Source organism: Hyperolius riggenbachi, chromosome 11 (assembly GCF_040937935.1).
Source record: "Hyperolius riggenbachi isolate aHypRig1 chromosome 11, aHypRig1.pri, whole genome shotgun sequence".
In the NCBI taxonomy this organism is placed as follows: domain Eukaryota; kingdom Metazoa; phylum Chordata; class Amphibia; order Anura; family Hyperoliidae; genus Hyperolius; species Hyperolius riggenbachi.
The window spans coordinates 29,413,411-29,436,907 of NC_090656.1; the positions used below are offsets into that span (position 1 = coordinate 29,413,411).

At 45.1% G+C, this 23,497-nt stretch overlaps 1 protein-coding gene across 3 annotated transcripts in view; it reads left to right on the forward strand.

Annotated features, from left to right (window-relative positions):
* DHX38 (DEAH-box helicase 38) overlaps positions 1 to 23,497 on the forward strand; it is an 81,463-nt gene that overhangs the window by 15,244 nt on the left and 42,722 nt on the right. For all 3 annotated transcript variants that reach the window (XM_068260860.1, XM_068260861.1, XM_068260862.1), the window contains exons 4-13: positions 1,765 to 1,878; positions 2,000 to 2,153; positions 3,279 to 3,397; positions 5,661 to 5,737; positions 9,371 to 9,526; positions 9,646 to 9,807; positions 11,922 to 12,029; positions 12,108 to 12,223; positions 14,009 to 14,146; positions 14,924 to 15,296. In XM_068260860.1, coding sequence (XP_068116961.1) covers positions 1,765 to 1,878; positions 2,000 to 2,153; positions 3,279 to 3,397; positions 5,661 to 5,737; positions 9,371 to 9,526; positions 9,646 to 9,807; positions 11,922 to 12,029; positions 12,108 to 12,223; positions 14,009 to 14,146; positions 14,924 to 15,296 — 1,517 coding nt within the window. The remainder of the gene's footprint in view (positions 1 to 1,764; positions 1,879 to 1,999; positions 2,154 to 3,278; positions 3,398 to 5,660; positions 5,738 to 9,370; positions 9,527 to 9,645; positions 9,808 to 11,921; positions 12,030 to 12,107; positions 12,224 to 14,008; positions 14,147 to 14,923; positions 15,297 to 23,497) is intronic.

Below are 23,497 nucleotides of genomic sequence, written 5' to 3' on the forward strand. Positions count from 1 at the left end.
GCAGGCGTTCACAAGTCAGGAACTCCCTGCATTTGGACTATAAGACGCAGTGACTTTTTTCCTCACTTTTGGGGGAGAAAAAGTTAAGTCTTATAGTCCAAAAAATACAGTATCTCTGCCGTAAAAGCTCCCCTGACTGTTCTTTGAATAGTACCGTAATTGAAGTTGCTAAAAATCAGCAAACACAGCAGAGCAGTTTTTTCACTGAAGGATTTAGTGACTGAGCAGCTCTCGAAGCATAGCAGACAAAACTTTTTTGTCACCAAAAAGATGGAATGAATCTGCAAATTTGATAATAAACCACATCCATGTAATGACCTCTCTTAGCCATGCTGTACTCTGAGCTGCAGGAACTCTGAGTTTTACACTGATGACATTACCCTGTTACCAATGCAAATAGGATAACTCTATGGGCGATAAAGCATAGGAAAAGGTGTTTATATTGTATTTTATCCCAGCCAGTAATTCCAGATTTAATATACATTAGCTAAATAAATACCATTGTGGCTGCTTCCTAGTGTAGAGTTCATGGGCTTCTTACTTCAATGTGACCTCATGTTCGTTCTCCGAGTCTTAAAGTTGTTGCGTTTTTGTTTTTTTTTAAATAATGTACGGTTTTCTTGTGTATTGGGTTCTCCAGGATTCTTTGGCATGCTAGGATTACCGGCTGTATTACTATGTTAAAATTCTGTCTCTGTACTGTCCCATATGCTGGTTTTCTTATTCCATATCATATATTTGTTAAAGGGAACCTGAAGTGAGGGGGATATGGGGGCTGCCATATTGATTACTTTTAAACAACACCAGTTGCCCGGCAGCCCTGCTGATCATTCCAGGATTAGGTAGTAGTGTTTGAATCACACACCTGAAACAAGCATGCAGCTAATCTTGTCAGATATCTGTCAGACGCACCTGATCTGCTGCATGCTTGTTCAGGGCCTAAGGCTAAAAGTATTAGAGGCAGATGATCAGCAGGACAGCAAGGCAACCAGTATTGTTTTAAAAAGGAATAAATAGGGTAGCCTCCATATCCCTCTCACTTCAGATGTCCTCTTTAGTATACTTCTACCAACACTTTAAAGTGGACCTGAACTCTTGCACAGAACAGAAGGAAACCCTGGAGAAATACATCCTGTATGTATTCAGAGTTTAGCCTCTCAAATGCACCCTCATCTGTGACTAATAACAAGTGTAATTTGATCCTTTAGCTGAGCAGAGCAGCTAATTTGTAAACACAGGATGGTAAACCTATGTCTGCTTCCATGAAAGCAAGAAGTAGATGCACTGCCGATTTATTGCAGGATTTATATCAGCTGTAACACAGATTTTTTTTTTCTGTATAGGCTAATATGCTATTGCTTATCTTTTAGCGCAGAGAGGTAGTTCTGAGTTCAGGTCCGCTAGACGATAGGCTGAAGCCTATCACAGCCGATTGCTGTAATTGGCTAACAGGGGGAGGGAGAACTGTAAATTTTTTTATTTTATTTAAAACTAAAATACACACACACGCACGCACGCGCGCGCGATCGATCGATCAGACCCCACCAACAGAGAGCTGTGTTGGTGGGGAGAGGGGGGGGGGATCGCTTATGTGCTGAGTTGTTCGGCCCTGCAAAGAGGCCTTAAAGGTGCAGTGGCCCAATTTGTGAAAAATGGCCTGGTCTTTAGGGGGGTTTAAGCCCGTGGTCCTCAAGAGGTTAAAGCGCCATGTGCTCACTTGGTCACATAATCATGTTTTGAATTCTCCGCTCTGTTACCTGGCAGATGACCGCAGCCACCGGAGCAGCAGGTCGGAGCGAGACAGGTCTGAACGGGACGGCGGCTCGGAGAGGAGTTCTAGACGTGGTGAACCTGACAGTCCGAGGCACAAAGCCAGAGGTATGGGGGTTGGAGCTCATGTCTTCACTATAATGGTGACTGGGAATGCTTGCTTGGTCTCAGCGGAAGGTGGCCACTATCTGCTTGGTGTAAATCTGGTCGATCTTTGTGTGCTCTCCAGATTCCTCCACTCCCTCTCGTTCCACATGGGAGGAAGAGGAAAGCGGCTATGGTGGATCTCAGCGCTCTCAGTGGGAGTCGCCTTCTCCGTCCCCTTCATCCCGGGACTCTGATCGAAGCCACCGCAGCGAGAGGGAGAGTTCAAGAAGAGATCGGTGAGTGTCTCATGAGAAACGTGTTTTCTCTTATAACTAAAGTTTTGTTGTCCCAGTCATTACCATTGGGGGCAGGAGATGGGCAAAGCTCTGTCCATTCACGCAGCATGGGTTGCCAAGAGATGACGAATGTAACTCTTTCTAATTAATTTCTATGGAACTCCAATAGTATAGTCCCTGACTAGGAGTCCCTGGTCTCTGAGAAAGCGGGTAAGGAGCCCGTGAAACGGCTGTTAGACCTTTTTCTCCCCTGTATGCCTGTAATGTCTGACGCTACCTGTGGAAATAAACCTTAAGCATTCAGCCTTGAGTGCCCAGCGCTGTTTTTCCTCCTACTACTGCATAGTCCCTGACTAGTTTCGTCACCTGACTTTCTTAAGGGATTCCCTTGAGCAAGTCAGGTGACGAAACCGGCCGGGTATTACATTGCGGAGACAGCCGGGAGGCAGAGGAATGATTAGGGAGATGTGCGGGTAGCTGGGCTCGCATAGAGTGATAAAGTTAGAAGCTTTCTCCATTTGACCTCCGCACCTGCGCTAAGCTGTATGCCTGTTATGGACATACGTGGACACTGTGAGTTTTAATTTGTGATTTTATGGAGAGATAAAGTTTTTTTTTTTTTTTTTACGTTAAATTCCATATCAGTGGTCCAGATTGGTCTGTGGTGGAGATGATAGAACGATTATTGCTACATAGCGCAGATTGTCAAGATATTGATATGAGACTTTGTCATGCTGCTTCTACTCTGTGGAACTCATTACCACACTCACTCAGGGCAGCTTCAATGCAGATGGAAACGCATCTTTCTAGTCTGGCATTTACAGACAGGCAGCCATTTCCTCTGTGACAGAATTGACCCCCGCCACAAATTACTGAACCGAGACATGGGATGTATTTATAGTCCTATGGAAAAGTGCTACACAAATGATAAAAATTTAGTTTTGCTCCGCTTTTGTTTCTCCACCCTGTCAATAATTAATACACACTGTTACTTGACTGTAAACCTGTCATAGTAAAAAGGATATCCGAGGTAAAAAAAAAACTTTGGATATCCTTTAACAAATATACCTTTACATGCCCTGTAACGACATTATGTGAAGTAATGCTATCTGTTCTTGCGCTCAGGTCGGTGAGGATCTCGTACACAGATGACACACCCCTTCCCACTCCGTCCTACAAGTTTAACGAATGGGCTTCTGAGAGGCGCCACCTGGGGGCAACTCCCCGCCTCTCCCAGGGAAAAGGTAAGTGAAGGGGTGGCGGTGAGATGGGAGTAATGGGAGTGTAATGTATTTGAACTTAAAGCGCACCCAAACAAAACTTTTTTTAATTCAAACGATTTAGTTGCACCGCTCTGACACATACAAGGATAAATAAACACTCCTTCAAGCCGATGAGCATTTCAGTGCATGCTTTTCACCCTTCTCTTTTCATAACTAGGGTTATACAGGTGGCAGCCATTAGCAATTCCTCCTTTGCTGGACACCATCTACTCCACCAGTCTGCCGGATTCTGTCCCGGCAATATGGAAGGCAGGGAGGGGTTCCTCCAATAAATGTAAAATATTTTATATTTGTCATCATGCAGCTGAAAAAAGGCTGCTATTTATTATTATAATTTAGAAAATAGATTTTATTTCTGAACTCTTGTATTATTAATTTGGGTTCACTTTAAAATGCATGTGTTTTGGTTCTTGGAAGAAATGCTCAGTTAAAAATGGCCCAATGTAGAATCTCATTGTAGAAAAATACGCAATGCCTGAAAACACAAAATAAAGCACGGAAATACATGAATAATGTTTTTTCACATGTACAATTTCACACTTTGTAGTGGAAATAGGCCCTAAGAAGCAGATCAGTAGGACAGCCAGCTAGTTTACATTGTTTAAAAGGATATAAATGTCAGCCTTCATATACTGTATCTCTCACTTTAGGTGTGTTTTGGAACCTAGCCTGCTTCTCTCTGGAAGGGACGGTTTCCCATCCAAGAATCACTTTTTCTGATGAAAAAAATGCTCCTTGCTGAGGCCCCCCCTTCAGAGACACACGCAGGACACTGGCTACACAGCACTTGCGTGTGCTGAATCAAGACGCTGGAATCCTGTGCATAAGAGGAGAAACTAGTCTCCACAGCAACTGACAACAAGAGGTGTCATTACCTGTGCCAGCTTCTCTGAAGTGGGGGGCCTCAGCGGGGAGCATTTTTTTTTCATCAGAGCCGTACGTCATTGTCCTGAGACGTACGGCAGATCAGAGGAACTTTAACTGCACTAATGTGCAGGTAGACGTTGGGTGAAACCTCTCCCGATACATCGAAGGGGGAGATTACAGCTTCAGATGAAACGTCTGATAAGGCAGCCTCCTCCTGCAGAATGGAATGTGCTGGTTCAGCGTCGCTTAGCTTTCTCTGGCGACGGGACTCCAGCACTGATTTAGGGTAAAGCAATATTGAAACAGAGTTTTATTCAGCCTCAATACAAGTCTTACACATTGCTACAATTGCACATAGTTTATATTAAATGAGAATAGAAGCATAATTTAGCCGTAGTGCCCCTTTAAAAACATTTGGTGCTCTGGCCTTTTCCTATGCAGCCCCAACACTGTGGAACTCACTTCCATGAGAGGCACCTCCTCTGGACAGCTTCAAGAAAAGGCTAAAACTCCACCTCTTCTCTTGAGCCTTTGACAATACCTAATGCTCGGTCAAAGCGCTTTGAGTCCCCAGGGAGAAAAGTGCTAAAAAAAAAATTGTCCACTCGTAGGCCTAAGCCCGTTACAGTAACGGGCTCTAGGTGTCCTTCACTAACCCCCTCCCGCCGCATGTCAGCGCGCACCGCCAGTGTGTGCCCACCCGCCTTCAAGGCCCCGTCCTCCTGTCCCAGGGCCGCCCGCGTGCCACACATGCGCATTAGCGCAAAGGGACAGGAGAGGGCGCAGGGAGCTGGGGTTTATTGTATAGGATTCCTCCACAGATACCAATGCTCAGCAAAGTCTGAGTGATAGAGTGAACCATAGGTGAGAGTTATATGGAAACTGCCATATTTATTTCCTTTTACACAATACCAGTTGTCTGGCTGATCGTCTGCCTCTAATACTTTCAGCCATAGACCCTGAACAAGCATGCAGCAGATCAGGTGTTTCTGACATTATTGTCAGATCTGACAAGTTTAGCTGCATCCTTGTTTCTGGTGTTATTCAGATACTACTGCAGTCAAATAGATCAGCAGGGTTGCCAGGCAACTGGTATTGTTTAAAAGGAAACAAATATGGCAGCCTCCATATCCCTCTCACCTGGGGTTCACTTTAATGGATCAGTTTTCTGGTGGTCTTTTCTGAGGGGCCAAATTACACCTCCTATGTCTACCCTGGGATCTCTGAGGCAGCTGTTAGGGACAGGCAGGTGATGGGCATTAGCTTTGGGTTGTGTTGCATAGATGAAGCACAGTGAGTGGTTGGATGTCTGTGCAGGCTGGTATATGTAGTGACTTGCTGCTTTGGTTTTGTGCAGGAAAAGGGGACGGTGATGAAGATGGGATCCGTTTCATATCAGATGACGACCAGAGAGAGTGGGAGGAGGATCAACGGGTGAGAGCACACTGTCTGCCTATCACTAAGCATTATATTCCTCTGCTATCCTCCATTCACCTTTTCCCACTTCTTTTCCTGCATCTCCCCCCTCCGCTGGAACTCCCTCTTCAATTTCCTATGTACTCCCCCAATCCTTCAAATCTACGTATATAACTTAAAGGATACCTGAGGTGACATGTAACATGATAGACATGTACATGTACAGTGCCTAGCACACAAGTAACTATGCTGTGTTCCTTTTTCTTTCTCTGCCTGAAAGCGTTAATCAGGTATGTAAGTGGCAGTTCCTGTCTGAGTCAGGACTGGGTCAGACAACAGTGTGACCCTCACTGATAAGAAATTACAACTATAAAACAGTTTCCTAGCAGAAAATGGCTTGTGAGAGTAGGAAATAGATAAAAAGGGTCCATAGTTCATAGATTTTAGCTCTGGCATACCTCAATGAATGTGTCATTGAGCAAAAACAATAAAACAGTAAAGTTTTAAATCTAAAATAAAACTGCAATATCTTTAAGTCATTTTTAGGAGAAGGAAGATAGATACAATTGTTTGTTTCATTAATTTATTTTCACCTTGGGTGTCCTTTTAACATCAACTCTTAATGCAAGCATATAAACTGATCTAGGCCAGCATTTAATTTTTGTGGCGCAACCAATATTTCCCCCTGATCTCTGCGGAGAGACACATAGTACCTTGTACAGGAATACTTGAAAATCTGTGAACACTTGATTTTTGAGTTTTCAGTGGTTTTGTGTAAATATGGTTGAAACAGTATTCATTTTCATGGAAGGGCCAAATCTAGATAATGAGAAAACTCTGTTAAACAAATTAGTCCAACACAGTTTGCTTGTCCATTTATCTGTTGGAAAAACTGGTGTAAATTTCTTAATACTCAAAAGGGATCAATGAGATGCAAAGTTTTGAGTTCATGAAGGATTATGTAAATTTGTATGCACATTTATGCGGATTGAAAGTGGACCAATCAAGTGCCGGCAAGGTTTAAATTGATTGGTCCATTTTCAAGCTGCATAAATTTGCATGCAAATGTACATAAGCCTGCATGAAGTCAGAAATCTGCATCACATTGATCATCACTAGTACACAGTCCGTCCTAGGGCGGTCTGGTGGAGCTGATGTGGGCTTGAGTCACACTAGCGTTGATCTGTGTCGGAAGCGGACGCCTAATTAATATTGCTGTTTTTATAATGCAACATTAGTGAGTCAGTGGGGTGCCCTGTTGGTTTTGTATTTTAATTTGGCATATGAAATTTAACACAGGACACCTGTGAGAAGGACCATAGATGCTGTAAATTGATATGGTCAGCGAGATGCAAATTATATCTTCTTTCTTTCTTTCATGTAAATTATAGTCTGCTTTAAATTGGGCCAATCAGAATAACTTCCTATCCATTCTTATTGGTCCACATTCACGCTGCATAACCTTTACATGGAATTTGAATGCAAGGAGGCATTATCTGGATCTCATTGATCATCCCTGGGTGTAAGTAACCTAGACCAGCGGCGATGGCAATCGATCGACAATGTCCAGTTTCATTGTGGTCTTTACCGTTAATTCCATGAGTTTTTTTCTGCGGACATTCCCCCGTCACTCCCCTAGCAAATGGAATGATTGAGAAATGCCGATATTTAACACTATTGTGAATTTACCCATAAAGATAGGGGGGCTTCAAGTTCTGCTGTATAAATTAGACTGGACTTCTCTTCTTTACACCTGAGTCTCATTCCTTTTATTATTATTTAGTATTTGCATAGTGCCAACATTTTCTGCAGTGCTGTACAGAGTATATTTTGTCTTGTCACTTAACTGTCCCTCAGAGGGGCTCACAATCGAATCCCTACAATAGTCATATGTCTGTCTGTATCATAGTCTAGGGCCAATATAGGGGGAAGCCAATTAACTTATCTGTATGTATTTTGGATGTGGGAGGAAACCAGTGCCTGCAGGAAACCCACGCAGATACAGAGAGAACATACAAACTCCGTGCCCTGGCTGGGCGACAGTACTAACCACAACGCCAATGTGCTACCACCATGCTCCTTAATTGAAACATTAAATATATTTGCAGAGGCACATACTTGGTGCAGTTTCTTCTGTTTTTTATTTTTTTTATTTATGGGCGTCACTAGTCAGGAGGAGATTAGGGATGTAAGCCACTAGAACATATTATTGATTTTCTATAGTGCCATCATCTTTACGGTGTTGTAAAGAGTAAGATAGACATGCCATTTTCCTTCTAGACCCAAGAGTTACAGCCAGCAGAAATCACATTTCACTCCTAATAGCCCTGCTGCTAGGATGGTGCATTCACATCTTATGTAAGGTATCTGAAAAGAGTCCCCCCTCAGCTACGGTTAGGTGTGTTTTTCCTGCTTGCATGTTATAACCTGTGTTCATTGCAATAGCAGTGAGTTCTCTAAGGGCTCTTTCACATCAGACAACGCGAACAGGAGCCGTTCTCCTGCACGCGTTGTCTGCCTGCGGCGTGTCGTCGGGTATCTGCGGTGCGACGCACTCAGCGGCGGTAGCTGGTAATTAAACCCGACGGAAAACGCCGGCTCGCGGGTGCGTTGAAGGAAAAACTGCGCCCGGGTGCGTCGGAACCGCAACGCATCGAAACGCAGCGTCGAGTGTGAAAGGTAAAATGAAAGTCTATGGACTTTCATCTTACCTTGGTTAACGCAGAAAGTCTGCCCTAATGTGAAAGAGCCCTCACATGGGACTACTTACCTAAGCAGATCAGCTCATACAAACATTCTAAGCTCTAAACCATCCTTTCCCCGACAGTAAACCATTGGTAACAGTGTATTTCCATTCCAAACGCCTTCCATATGCCTCATTATTTGGAGAACTGCTGCAGTCACATGACTACCACTGAGCCACATGGGTTCCCATGTGACCTCATACAGCATTGACTCCTGGGAGAAGAGGTGTGGCTGAGCTGTGGCTCCCCAATCCGCTCAATTAAGACTAGCATCAACCCCTTTCCTGTACATGTCAGTGAAGGGAGGTGGACTTCAAAAGTGGTCTATCTCTCCATGGGACAGCTGTTCCATCCAGGGATGTGGAATTGGCACAAAAATCATCCGCCTCCAACTTCTCAGTTTATGAAGCTACCGGATCAGCAGTGGTTTGTGGAGCAGCAGTGGTTTGTGGGCTGTCGCTATGCCACTGAATTTAAGGAGGAACTGTGACCAAGTATTGAACTTCATCCCAATCAGTAGCTGATGCCCCCCTTTCCCACCAGAAATCTTTACCTTTTCTTGAATAGACAATCAGAGATGTCAGTATGGCTGGTATTGTGGTGAAACCCCTCCCACAGTGTGATGTCGGGGCCTAGGTCCTGACATCACAGTGTGGAAGCCTTGTTGCATTGGGGAAAGAATGGCTTTTTCCAACTGCCAAGCAACCAGTATCTCCCTCTGTTTTAGCCAATTGCAATGTCAGTGGGTGTGGTTATAAAGGCAGTTGGTGCTGTCTGTGTTTTTCATGTCTACCAGTAGTAAAGATGATTACATGCAGGCTGATTGTGGATCAAACAATATGAACAAATTACATGGTGAATATCAAGTGAATATCGATCATTTCTTGTCCCTTCTCTCTCCTCCCAGCAAGCAGACAGAGACTGGTACATGATGGACGAGGGGTTCGATGAGTTTCACAACGCCCTGACCTCTACCTCCGAGGACTATGTACGCAAGAGAGAGCAGCAGCTCCAGAAACAGACGCACAAGAGAGTTTCTGCTCAGAGACGTCAGATCAATGAGGTAAATGATTGTTATCCAGACCCCTAAATAAGCCGGGTTCCATTACTGTACTACCGATCTCCATAGATTCCAGGGAAATGCTTAGCTCATCATTTCACTGTGATATTTATTTCCAACAGGATAACGAGCGCTGGGAAACTAACCGCATGCTGACCAGCGGAGTGGTGCAGAGGCTGGAGGTAGATGAGGACTTTGAGGAGGACAACGCAGCCAAAGTGCATCTGCTGGTTCATAATCTGGTGCCCCCGTTCCTGGATGGCCGGATTGTCTTCACCAAGCAGGTAGAGTACATGTGGGACTTAAGGGTGGACTCGACGGAGCAGGAAATTTTGGACCAAATGGAAATTCAGAAATGCAGAACAATACGGTGTGTGAGAATCACTTGTAGAGTTAAGGTAGCCATACACTGGTCGATTTGCCATCAGATTCGACCAACAGACAGATCCCTATCTGATCGAATCTGATCAGAGAGGGATCGTATGGCTACCTTTACTGCAAACAGATTGTGAACCGATTTCAGCCTGAAACCGATCACAATCTGTGGTGGTGGTGGTGCTGCCGCCGCTTCCCCCATCCCGCATACATTACCTGCTCCGCCGGCTCGACTCCCGGGTCTCCGCTCTTCTTCTCCGCTCTGGTCTGCTCTGGTCTCCGGCATGCTTCCCTTCTTCCTGTCTGGGGGAAGTTTAAACAGTAGAGCGCCCTCTACTGTTTAAACTTCCTGCCGGGACAGGAAGAAGGGAATCATGCCGGAGACCAGAGCGGAGACGGAGAAGAAGAGCGGAGACACGAGATTCGCGCCGGCGGAGCAGGTAATGTATGCGGCTCTATTGCGTCGGTCGTCGGGCACTCGAACGCCGCTAGAGATGCGCTCTTTACCCGCGGGCGATCGACGGTTATTTTCCGCACGGCGCGATCGACGGGATCGGACGGAATGGATCGAAATTCGGCGTGTAGCGTGAACGATTGGCAGCAGATTCGATCCCAGTGATCGAATCTGCTGTCGAAACGGCGGCAAATCGGGCCAGTGTATGGCCAGCTTTAGTTTTTATTGGTCAAGTAAGTTTACACTTCTAAGATGTTTGATATGGAAGTTGCTCAACTCAAGCAGCCAGCCAGTGTGGGTGGAGCCCCACTGGAGGCAGCCAGTGTGGGTGGAGCCCTCCCTGGAGCAGGCAGGGAGCTAGCGTGAGTGGAGCTTCACCTGGAGCAGGCAGGGAGCCAGCTTTACAGGTCAAGTTTTTTTTTTTTTTTTTTTTAAGGGTGTGTAGGGGCTTGGGGGGGGGGGGGAGAGGACACCAAGATTAGAGATGATCAATCAGATGCAAGTTCAATTCAAATATGCTAGCACTTCTCTGCAAGTCTCTTACAGGATTCACACCAATGTTACAGGTAAATCGGGGCCCTGACTGACCAGCACGTCTGTTTAAAGTGAAACTGAGCTGAAAATAAACTGATAAACCTTTACCTGTCGTTCCACTCTTTTAGAATCCCTCGGACTTATTTTATTTTGAAAGCTGAAAAATTAGGTTTAATTAATTGTCTCAGCTGAATGACAGGATTTCTTTGCACTGACTGACCGAGTTGAAAAGCCAAGTTGTATGAACTTTTAGCCTTTTTTATCTATCCCCTACACTCTGAATTTGTTCTGACAGCAAGGAGTTTAATGGCTGTCATTCTTTAAAGGATACCCGAACTGAAATGTGACATAATGAGATAGACATGGGTATGTACAGTGCCTTGCACACAAATAACTAGGCTGTATTCCTTTTTTTCTTTCTCTGCCTGAAAGGGTTAAATATAAGGTATGGAAGTGGCTGACTCAGTCTTGACTCAGACAGGAAGTGACTACAGTGTGACCCTCACTGATAACAAATTCCAACTATAAAACACTTTCCTAGCAGAAAATGGCTTCTGAGAGCAAGAAAGAGGTAAAAAAGGGGAATTTATTATCAGTGAGGGACACACTGTAGCCACTTTCTGTCTGAGTCAGGGCTGAGTCAGCCACTTGCATACCTTATATTTAACTTTCAGGCAGAGAAAGAAAAAATGGAACACAGCATAGTTATTTGTGTGCTAGGCTCTGTACATACACATGTCTATCTCATTATGTCACATTTCAGTTCGGGTATCCTTTAACAGGTGAGGGTAGTGCTATAGTTTAACTAGGCCCCGACTAGAGCGAAACTATCACTTGCATTCTTTTTATGTTGTTTGGTCACACTGAGCTCCTCCTCCACTGTTGTCCATTTTTTTGTGTGTGTATCTCTTGATAAGCCTACATAGTTGGGGGGTTTTGGGCCAGTCAAGTCTATATCATTGATTGGGGTCCCATTTAAAGCATTCGGCATGTTTTATTGTGCACCACGCTTAGAATCGCGTCTCTATATTGCAGCCAGAGCCTGTTATCCCGGTACGTGACCCCACCTCCGATTTGGCGATTATCTCCAGGAAGGGCAGCCAGCTGGTGCGCAAACACCGCGAACAGAAGGAGAGGAAAAAGGTACATTGTTGAATTCTGAGCTTTGCTATTCATGTTCAGTCAATGTTGGGCGACTCCTATAACTTTATCTATCCTCAGGCTCAGCACAAACACTGGGAACTGGCCGGGACCAAACTTGGAGATATTATGGGGGTGAAGAAGCAGGAGGAGGAGAAAGACAAGCCAGTGGCTGAAGATGGCTCTGTGGATTACAGGTGGGATATCTTGCTTTTTGCTCTTTAAGGCGATAAGGGGGAGGGAGCAGCCAGTATGGCTGGAGTATGGCGGGCAATAAGAAATGTGCTAATGAGATACCAAAATTAACTACATACTCAGAGGCTACCTTCAGTGTAAACTGTGCGTCAGAATGTTCAGCAGTTCGGGAGACTTGGACCAGATGTAACGCGTTTCGCATGTTCGATCCCGCTTCGTCCGGCAATAACAACGGAGCAATATCATATGTGGTCAGTAGAAGAGCCAGGCACCTCTGAAGCGGGATCAAACCTGCGAAACGCTTTGCATATTTGGAGTTCATAAATAAAATATATTGACTCTACTACAGTCGTTGTGTGTCTACTTGGAGGAGGTAAGTCCACCACTACCTCCTCTATTTACCAAGAATTTGGTTTTTAAGCTCATTTAGCTTCCTTTTATCCTTTTGGCGCCTCTGTTCTCCTGCATAATATTGAGTCCACCCTGGGTGGAGGGTTGAACCCCCTTTTTCTCATCTATAGAGAGCTTCTGAGTGGGGTCAGGAAAATCTCCCCACCTGCTTTTATAGTGGTTGCCTAATTTTAACCCTGGTTTGTGAGTATTAATATTTACTCTATCTAGTAATTATTTACCAGTACATATTACACTATTGGGGCTCTTGGTGTTCCTTGTTTTTAGGCTTCTCTCCATGCATGAGCGTGGCTGTACTGCACGGCCATGCTTATGCATACAGAGGAGAGCGGTCGCGTTTTTTACAAGAGTGTCCCGGGCAGCAGCGGTGGTCTCCAGGAGGGCACTGGAAGCCTTTGGAGGATCCAGAGGCTTCCTCCTTCTTAGGAAATGTATTTTTCTTTTTATTCATGTTTCCTCAGGTTTACGTTAAAGTGTCACAAGGGGAGGGACTTTCTCCTGACACTCTTGGCACCTCTTCAGGGTGTAGCTGGTAAAATGTGAATGTTTTTTTCAGGCGTCACTCAGTACAAGACTTCATTGTACAGTGTGACACCTGAAGCATTTAATCAGTGTTAACAGCCTCCTGAGGTTTACTCCAGAGGAATTAGGAACTTTGGTTTCTTTGTTGCCGGGAGGAGGGTGTCTTTATTAGTGAGTTGTGCTTTCTTTGTTGCCAGAAGCAAGAAGTCTCTGTAATCAGTTAGTTGAGTCTTTGTTGTTGGGTGGAAGTGGTCTCTATAATCAGTAAGTTGTGTGTTTTTGCCGAGTGGAAGTGGTGTTTCTATAATACATCACTTGCTCTTTCTTTGTTGCCAGAAGCAAGAGGTCTCCATAATCAATTATTTGTGTTTTTGTTCTCGGGAGGAAGGGGTCTCTATGATCAGAAAGTTGTGTATCTGTTGCTGCATAGAAGTGGTCTCTATAATCAATTGTTTCTTTGTTGCTGGGAGGAAGTGGCCGCTATGATCAATAAGTTGAGTCCTTTTGCCAGGAGGGAGTGGTCTCTATGATCAGTAAGTTGAGTATGTGTTGCCGGGAGGAAGTGGTCTCTATGATCAGTAAGTTGTGCATCTGTTGCTGCATAGTAGTGGTCTCTATAATCAGTTAGATGTTTCTTTGTTGCCGGGAGGAAGTGGTCTCTATGATCAGTAAACTGAGTATCTGTTGCCGGGAGGAAGTGGTCTCCATGATCAGTAAGTTGTGTTTCTGTTGCTACAGAGAAGTGGTCTGGATAATCAGTTTTTTCTTTGTTGCCGGCAGGAAGTGGTCTGTATGATCAGTAAGTGGTGTATCTGTCTCTAATCAGCAAGTTATTGTATTTTGCTTCCATTCAGGGCGGAGCAGAAGTTTGCAGATCACATGAAAGAACGCAGCGAGGCCAGCAGTGAATTCTCCCGGAAGAAGACCCTGATGGAGCAGCGGCAGTTTCTGCCCATCTTTGCAGTGCGGCAGGAGCTGCTGAACGTTATCAGGTACGGAGCTGACACTGCAGCTTTCTGATATTCTTGAACTCTGGTCTAATCTTTAGTACAGTGCATAAGCGCCACACCAGTAGTAGAAAACAAGAACCACACATACAGCTGCTGTAGGTACCATTACACTGATGGGTGTTGAATATGTAGAAAGAACGTCTGCACATATCCAGATGTAGAAACAGGATGACAAGCTGCTTTCTCGCAGACTTCACTATAATTGTCCCTTCATATTGAATGGGTTGCGTTTGCGGCCTCCTCGGGGGACATGGCTTGCGGCCTCCTCGGGGGACATGGCTTGCGGCCTCCTCGGGGGACATGGCCTGCCAGTCCTTTGCTTGCAACGTCCTCGGGGATCGTGACTCACGGCGGTGTCCTTGTTGGTCTTTTTTTGAGGGGTCCTCGGGGGTCTTGACTTGCAGCGTTCTAGGGGCCCTTTGCTTGCGGTGCCCGCTGGGCCCTTTGCTTGCGCAGTCCGCTGGGCCAATTGCTTGCGCCGCCCGCTGGGCCCTTTGCGCCGCCCTCGGGTCTTGGCTTGCGCCATCCTCGGGGTATCTGCATTGGTGCAGAGGCCAGTGTATATAATATGATCAGGAAGTGGGAGAAGGCTTGGCAATGGCAGGATAGTGTGGTTAGGCCCAGGAAAGGTGCTAATGCCCCGCAGAGCAGAGGTATAGAATGTGCATAGTTTTACCCCCAGTTAGGTGTGGAATGATCACTGTAGGACTCCTGTAAACATTTGCATGTTACCCTGGAATTGCTTCTCTTTCCCTGCAGAGACAACAGCATTGTGATTGTGGTGGGGGAGACGGGCAGCGGGAAGACGACACAGCTCACCCAATACCTACATGAGGACGGGTACACGGACTATGGCATGATCGCTTGCACGCAGCCGCGTAGGGTGGCTGCCATGTCTGTGGCCAAGAGAGTGAGCGAGGAGATGCAAGTGAGTCTGGGGGAAGAGGTTGGCTATGCCATCCGGTTTGAGGACTGTACATCGGAGAAAACGCTCATTAAATACATGACTGACGGTATCCTGCTGAGAGAGTCCTTGCGTGAGGCCGACCTGGACCACTACAGCGCTGTTATTATGGACGAGGCCCACGAACGCTCGTTGAACACAGACGTGCTGTTTGGCCTTCTACGTGAGGTAAGGTTAGGCCAATAAATGACTTCTGTATTGATAGGTGCACAGCTGCAGACAAGCAGAGCTCTGTATGGATAGGTGCACAACTGCAGGCAAGCAGAGCTCTATGGATAGGTGCACAACTGCAGGCAAGCAGAGCTCTGTATGGATAGGTGCACAACTGACAAGACAAATAACATTTATATTGCGCTTTTCTCCTTGCGGACTCAAAGCGCCAGAGCAGAGCAGCAGCCACTAGGGTGCGCTCTATTGGCAGTAGCAGTGTAAGGGAGACCTGCCAAAGGTCTCCTACTGAATTAGTGCTGGCTTACTGAACAGGCAGAGCCGGGATTCGAACCCTGGTCTCCTGCAGACAAAAAGAGCTCTGTATGTATAGGTGCACAACTGCAGACATGCATGGTTTTGCATGGACAGGTGCGCAACTGCAGACAAATACAGCTCTATGGATAGGGGTACAGCTGCAGACAAGCACAGCTCTGTATGGATAGGTGCACAGCTCTGTATGGATAGGTGCACAGCTCTGTATGGATAGGTGCACAGCTCTGTATGGATAGGTGCACAGCTCTGTATGGATAGGTTTACAGCTGCAGACATGCACAGCTCTGTATGGATAGGGGCACAGCTGCAGGCAAGCAGAGCACTATGGATAGGTGCACAGTTGCAGGCAAACACAGCTGTGTAAGGGAAGCACAGCTCTGTATGGATAGGTGCACAGCTCTGTATGGATAGGTGCACAGCCCTGTATGGATAGGGGCACAGCTGGAGACAAGCACAGCTCTGTATGGATAGGGGCACAGCTGGAGACAAGCACAGCTCTGTATGGATAGGTGCACAGTTGCAGGCAAGCACAGCTGTGTAAGGGAAGCACAGCTCTGTATGGATAGGTGCACAGCAGCAGAGAAGCAGCTTTGTAAGGATCGGTGCAGCTGCTAACCTGGTCTAAACCCTCCAGGCTTCTTACACCCTTTATTAAGGTTTAGCCCCCACCGCAAAAATTCTGTTAGCTTTTATTTGTTAATAATCACGCCGAAAAATTGCTGCATGCAGCGCGATAGCCATTTCATACAAATTGCAGTGCTGCAGTAGGATCACCCTCATAGGCTTACATTAGCGAAGTGCTTTCCAAATCGCCAGCAATTTGAAACGTGCTCAGGAGCGCTTCCAGTTGGAACCAGCCCTAACAGCTTCTGAACAGGGAGGGTCAGTGAGGAGCTTATAATGCTGGATACACACCATGCGTTTTCGCGTTCGATGCGGCCGTCGATTTGCGTCGATTATTTCCGAACGAATTTCGAGGATTTTTAGGTCGAATGCCATGTAAAGTATGGCAAATCGACCTAACGATCCATCGAAGCTTGAATCGGACATGTCGGAAATCGAATCGACGCGAATCGACGGCCGCATCGAACGCGAAAACGCATGGTGTGTATCCAGCATTAGTCTGTTGTGGAAATATAATGCAAATTTACTCAGCTTGAAAGTGGAATAATTTAATTGCAATAGCTCCTGCATTTGATTGGTCCATTCCTTAAAGGATACCCCAACTGAAATGTGACATAATGAGATAGACATGTGTATGTACAGTGCCTAGCACACAAATAACTATGCTGTGTTCCTTTTTTTTTCTTTCTCTGCCTGAAAGAGTTAAATATCAGGTATGTAAGTGGCTGACTCAGTCCTGACTTAGACAGGAAGTGACTACAGTGTGACCCTCACTGATAAGAAATTCCCCTTTTTGATCTCTTTCTTGCTCTCAGAAGCCATTTTCTGCTAGAAAAGTGTTTCATAGTTGTAATTTCTTATCAGTGAGGGTCACACTGTAGTCACTTCCTGTCTGAGTCAGGACTGAGTCAGCCACTTGCATATACCTTCTATTTAAATCTTTCAGGCAGAGAAAGAAAAAAAGGAACACAGCATAGTTATTTGTGTACTAGGCACTGTACATACACATGTCTATCTCATTATGTCACATTTCAGTTGGGGTATCCTTTAAAGCGGAATATAACCCTGCATTTCAACTTTGCTCTAAAACATTATTTACAGTATATTATCATATGCAACCAGCATTTTTTTTTTTTTTTTTTACTAGACCAGCAATGGAAGGGTTACACAGAGCTTTAAAGTTCCTGGAGAGAAATGCAGACGCATCCGAAGCTTACAGAGATACATTTTGTTTACTTAAATGTATCTAAGTGTGGCATGTGACTCACTCTCTCTGACTGTGCAGGAGCTGGAGGACAGCCAAAGAGTGTGTAACATTTATCACTTGTTACATTCTATTTAGTTAAATGTATCCATCTGAACTTCTGCATATCTCTCCATGGAACTTTAAACCTCTGTGTGTAACCCTTCCAATGCTGGTCTAGTAAAAAAAAAAAATGCTGGTTGCATATAATATGCTGTGTAAATAATGTTTTAGAGCAAAGTTGAAATGCAGGGTTATATTCCGCTTTAAGCTGCATACATTTCCATACAAGTAGCATCACCACTTAAAGTGTATCTGTGTAGCAAAAATAGTTCCCCTAGGACAGGGCTGGGCAAACATAAAAAAATCGGTGTGGCCATGACAGGATGTGGGCAGGGACAGAACAGGAGTGCATCAAAAAATGGGTGTGACCAAGACGGGGTAACTAATGTAACAGTGTAACACAGACAGTGGGTCCAAGTTTTTTTTCTTCCGAAACACAGGCAGAGTGACCCTAAAGGTAATTAGACAACATTCTCCCCACCCACAAACAAGAAAGGCCCAGGGACAGCAGGCAGAGCCCCTCAGACAGCAAGACATGTTTTTGTGGTAGCATTTCACCAAAAAATACACATAATGGCACAGTCCTTCCCCAGAAAATACAGATAATATGCAGTGTTTCACCAGAAAATACACAATGCACAGCGTTTCACCAGAAAATACACGTAATGTGGCAGCATATCACTAGAAGATACATGTAATGTGGCAGTGTTCACTAGAACATGGGCAGGGCTTCTCTTTTATGTACCCTGACCCCCCCCTCCCCCATTAGTGCCCCCCAAAATCCCTGGTGCTAGTGGTGCACCTGAAAGAAAAAATATTTTACGCACCTAGCAGAAGACCTCCTCTACAGGCCCCCAACGTAGCTCACCAAACATCTGTGCAGTAAATCCGGCTGCAAAACTCCCACACTGACAGGCAAAGCAGGGCTTCAAGAAAATGGCTCCCAAAGCCCTGTACTGCCATTTTCCCGTAGCCCTGCTCCAGCCTGCTGGAACCCTAAGACTTCCGCAGGCTGGAGGTGATCTGCAGCCAGTGAACTGCATAGCGTCTATTAGACACCATAAGCCTTTTAACCTCTTGGGGAGGGACACACAATATGGCCCGCGGGCTGTACAGGGAGTGCAGAATTATTACTCAAGTTGTATTTTTGAGGAATAATTTTATTATTGAACAACCATGTTCTCAATGCAGAAAACAGAGCAAGCGCTCACCAACATGGGCTGCAACTGAATGACTCATCACCTCAAATGCACCGCGCTTATAGCTCAAATACACACTCAGCAATCAGACAGATGCAAAACATATGCATAACTAAATACTTACCATGCAAAACAGGATAGCACAATGGGTGCTGCTAGCCTGGTAGTTACAGAATTATGGAAACAAAGTAAAAGTAGAAGGCTGCGCATCCCTGACCCAATACTGTACAATTGAATGGTTAATCGCTGTGGCACACACCGCCCCCCCCCCCCCCTGGACTGAAATGTACGCCCGCATCCAAACCATGCAATACTGGTCTATGGAGAAATTTTAGCTTCCATCATAGTTTTGCATGCAAAAATATAATATACTGGACATCTGCACCAACGTTGAGGTAAATCTCCAGAGCAGATGTCCTAACACTAACTAACCTAAACCTGTTTTCTGCTGTCTGTATTGAATGTAAGTTACACATTTTAGCATAGCTGCTGCCAGGGTAAAGACATTTGCTTTTAATTTAGGTTAGTTAGTGTTAGGACATCTGCTCTGGAGATTTACCTCAACGTTGGTGCAGATGTCCAGTATATTATATTTTTGCATGCAAAACTATGATGGAAGCTAAAATTTCTCCATAGACCAGTATTGCATGGTTTGGATGCGGGCGTACATTTCAGTCCAGGGGGGGGGGCGGTGTGCGCCACAGCGATTAACCATTCAATTGTACAGTATTGGGTCAGGGATGCGCAGCCTTCTACTTTTACTTTGTTTCCACGTTCTCAATGAACCCAAAAAACTCATTAATATCAAAGCTGAATATTTTTGAAAGTAGTTTTTAGTTTGTTTTTAGTTTTAGCTATTTTAGGGGGATATCTGTGTGTGCAGGTGACTATTACAGTGCATAATTATTAGGCAACGTAACAAAAAACAAATATATACCCATTTCAATTATTTATTTTTACCAGTGAAACCAATATAACATCTCAACATTCACAAATATACATTTCTGACATTCAAAAACAAAACAAAAACAAATCAGTAACCAATATAGCCACCTTTCTTTGCAAGGACACTCAATAGCCTGCCATCCATGGATTCTGTCAGTGTTTTGATCTGTTCACCATCAACATTGCGTGCAGCAGCAACCACAGCCTCCCAGACACTGTTCAGAGAGGTGTACTGTTTTCCCTCCTTGTAAATCTCACATTTTATGATTGACCACAGGTTCTCAATGGGGTTCAGATCAGGTGAACAAGGAGGCCATGTCATTAGTTTTTTTTTTTTTTTTTAATACCCCTTCTTGCCAGCCATGCTGTGGAGTACTTGGACGCGTGTGATGGAGCATTGTCCTGCATGAAAATCGTGTTTTTCTTGAAGGATGCAGACTTCCTGTACCACTGCTTGAAGAAGGTGTCTTCCAGAAACTAGCAGTAGGACTGGGAATTAAGGTTGACTCCATCCTCAACCCGAAAAGGCCCCACAAGCTCATCTTTGATGATACCAGCCCAAACCAGTACTCCTTCTCCACCTTGCTGGCATCTGGAGTCGGACTGGAGCTCTCTGCTCCAGGGACGGGCCCATCCATCTGGCCCATCAAGACTCACTCTCATTTCATCAGTCCATAAAACCTTAGAAAAATCAGTCTTGAGATATTTCTTGGCCCAGTCTTGCCGTTTCAGTTTGTGTGTCTTGTTCAGTGGTGGTCGTCTTTCAGCCTTTCTTACCTTGGCCATGTCTCTGTGTATTGCACACCTTGTGCTTTTGGGCACTCCAGTGAAGTTGTAGTTCTGAAATATGGCCAAACTTGTGGCAAGTGGCATCTTGGCAGCTGCACGCTCGACTTTTCTCAGTTCATGGGCAGTTATTTTGCGCCTTGGTTTTTCCACACGCGTCTTGCGACCCTGTTGACTATTTTGCATGAAACGCTTGATTGTTCGATGATCGCGCTTCAGAAGCTTTGCAATTTTAAGAGCGCTGCATCCCTCTGCAAGAAATCTCACTATTTTTGACTTTTCTGAGCCTGTCAAGTCCTTCTTTTGACCCATTTTGCCAAAGGAAAGGAAGTTGCCTAATAATTATGCACACCTGATATAGAGTGTTGATGTCCTTAGACCACACCCCTTCTCATTACAGAGATGCACATCACCTAATATGCTTAATTGGTAGTAGGCTTTCGAGCCTATACAGCTTGGAGTAAGACAACATGCATAAAGAGGATGATGTGGTCAAAATACTCATTTGCCTATTAATTCTGCACTCCCTGTAGTTTGCCCACCCCTGCCCTAGGGGGTACTTACCGCAGGTGGGGAAAGCCACTGGATCCTAAAGAGGCTTCCCTCGCACTTCCCTTGCAGCCCGGCGCCAATGCTTGGAGGTCCCCCCCGTTAAGTATCCAATTTCTTCCTTCAAACAAGTCACAGGTTTACTTTATTTAATTGCATCTAATTGACCAGCCCTGTTTCCGAATAAGCTCCAAAGGTGTCAGGCCTGCTGGTTTTATACTGCAAAGCATGATGGGTGGGGAATGTCTTCAAATGAGAGGTCGGTTCCATATGGGCTAAAGCTTAGTAGCTCGGCCCAGAAACTAGACGGTCAGTGAGATGCTAAGATTTCCAGCATTCATGCAAATGTAATGCAAATTGTATGGAACTTGGAATTTGGGCCAATAAAGTTGCACTTCCTGCAGTTTTTCACTCAAATGTGGCGCTTGTTTTTTATTGAGAACAAGTCTTGTTACAAACCTAATCGGGAAAGCGAACATGCGGAAGGTGTTCTCCCATTGCCTGGCTTAGCAGTGCTAATGGAAGAACCTAACCTCTTGTTCTCAGTTTTCTATAACTACATCGGACAACATGGCAGTATAACTGCTATTAGAGAAACTTCAGCTACTTCCTGGTTTTTCTGATTAGCTCAGTTTCAAGCCACTTACGGTTTGTATTAAACTTGCATGCAAGCTGGACTTATCTGCATCTCATTGAACATCTCTGCCAGCGTTGTAACTGACCGTATGCAGCCGCTTGGAAACTCCGCCTCTCTCCCAGCCTGAAGCAGATGCAGGGGCTACGTATTGGCTTTACACTCAGCTTCTCCTAGATGGCAGAATTTAGAACAGGAGAAGTTTGATCATGTGACCAGGTCGATCAGTGCAGGTATGTAGGTGCTTTATTACATTGGAAATGTGTTGTAATAAATTAGGGGCCTCTTAAGGTTTAAAATCAGATGTTTTTCTTACTGACTGGACTTAGTATTACTTCAGCCAAGCGGTTTTATTTTTACTTTTGGGGAATTGTCGCTTATTTCCTGAACTGGCATGAAGTGAGTTAATCTCTCCGGGCCGCATTGGTAGCTGTGTACTCTATGAAGTGGTATAGCGCAGCAGGCAGACGATAAATACCCGCTGCCAAGTGTAGGGTACACCACCCCTGCAAATGTGCAACCAATGATGGAAAAAGGACACCGCACACAAAAGGCTTCAGAAAAATGCTTGTATTCTTAGCTAAAGCATAGCAGACATAACCTGTTTTGGGCAGAGCCCTTCCTCAGGTGTCCCAAAAAATGGATTTAACTTGCCTGGGGCTTCTTCCGGTAGTGTTGGTCCCTCAGCTTCCTCTGAGTCGCCTTTGTTCTCTTTCGTTGTCGGCTCAGAAATATCTGCTACTGGAGCGCCAGTTGCACTTACTGCGCATTCCTGTCTGCAAACGCCTGAGATTGCTCTCCCTGAGTGTTCTGTGCATGTGCAGTTCTCAAAAGAATGAATTGTGCATGCGGTGATGTGGTGTACTATCCCAGCGACGGGACAGTAGGCGGGACTGGAGCTCCAATCACAGATATTTCTAAGCTGACTGGGAGAGGGGAGGGAATTCCGAGGACGCCGAGGGGCCTGGCAAACCATGGGAAGCAGAAGGAGCCACAGGTAAGTTTAAGTCCATTTTTGGAGGGCAAGTTCTGTTGTGCTTTAAAGGGAGCCTAAACTGAGAAGGATATGGATTTTTCCTTTTAAAATAATACCCGTTGCCCGACTCTCCTGCTGATCCTGTGTCTCTAATAATTTTAGCCACAGCCCCTGAACAGGCATGCAGATCAGGTGTTCTGCCTGCAGTCAAGACTGGATTAGCTGCATGCTTGTTTCAGGGTGTGATTTAGCCACTGCTGCGGCCAAAGGGATCAGCAGGACTGCCAGGCAACTGGTATTGTTTAAAAGGAAATCAATATGGCAGCCTCCGTATACCTCTCACTACAGTTCTCCTTTAAAAGGAAACCTCCATATCCCTCTCAGTTTAGGTTCCCTTTTAAAGGGAGTATTGACGCTGCCATCTTCATTGTTTTAAAGCAGACCTGAACTTCCTCTCTGCCCTAAAAGATAAGCAACAGCATAATAACTTTTAAAGAATTTTTTTTTGTTACAGCTGAGACAAATCCTGCATTAAATCTGCAGTTTGTCTACTTCCTGTTTTCATGGAAGCAGACATAGGGTTAACATCCTGTGTTTACAAATTAGCTTCTCTGCCATGGCAGTCAGCTGATACAGGTGAGAGATCAAATTACAACGTGTGATTAGTCACAGATGAGGGGGGATTAGACAGGCTAAACTCTCTAAATACATACAGGGTGCATTTCTCTCTGTTTTCCTTCTGTCCTGTGCAAGAGTTCAGGTCTTTTTTTTTTTTTTTAAAGTCCTTGTGAGTTGTGCTAAAATAATTAAATAAAAAGCCAGATACTCGCCTAAGGAAAGGGGAGGCTCTGGGTCCTAATGAAACTT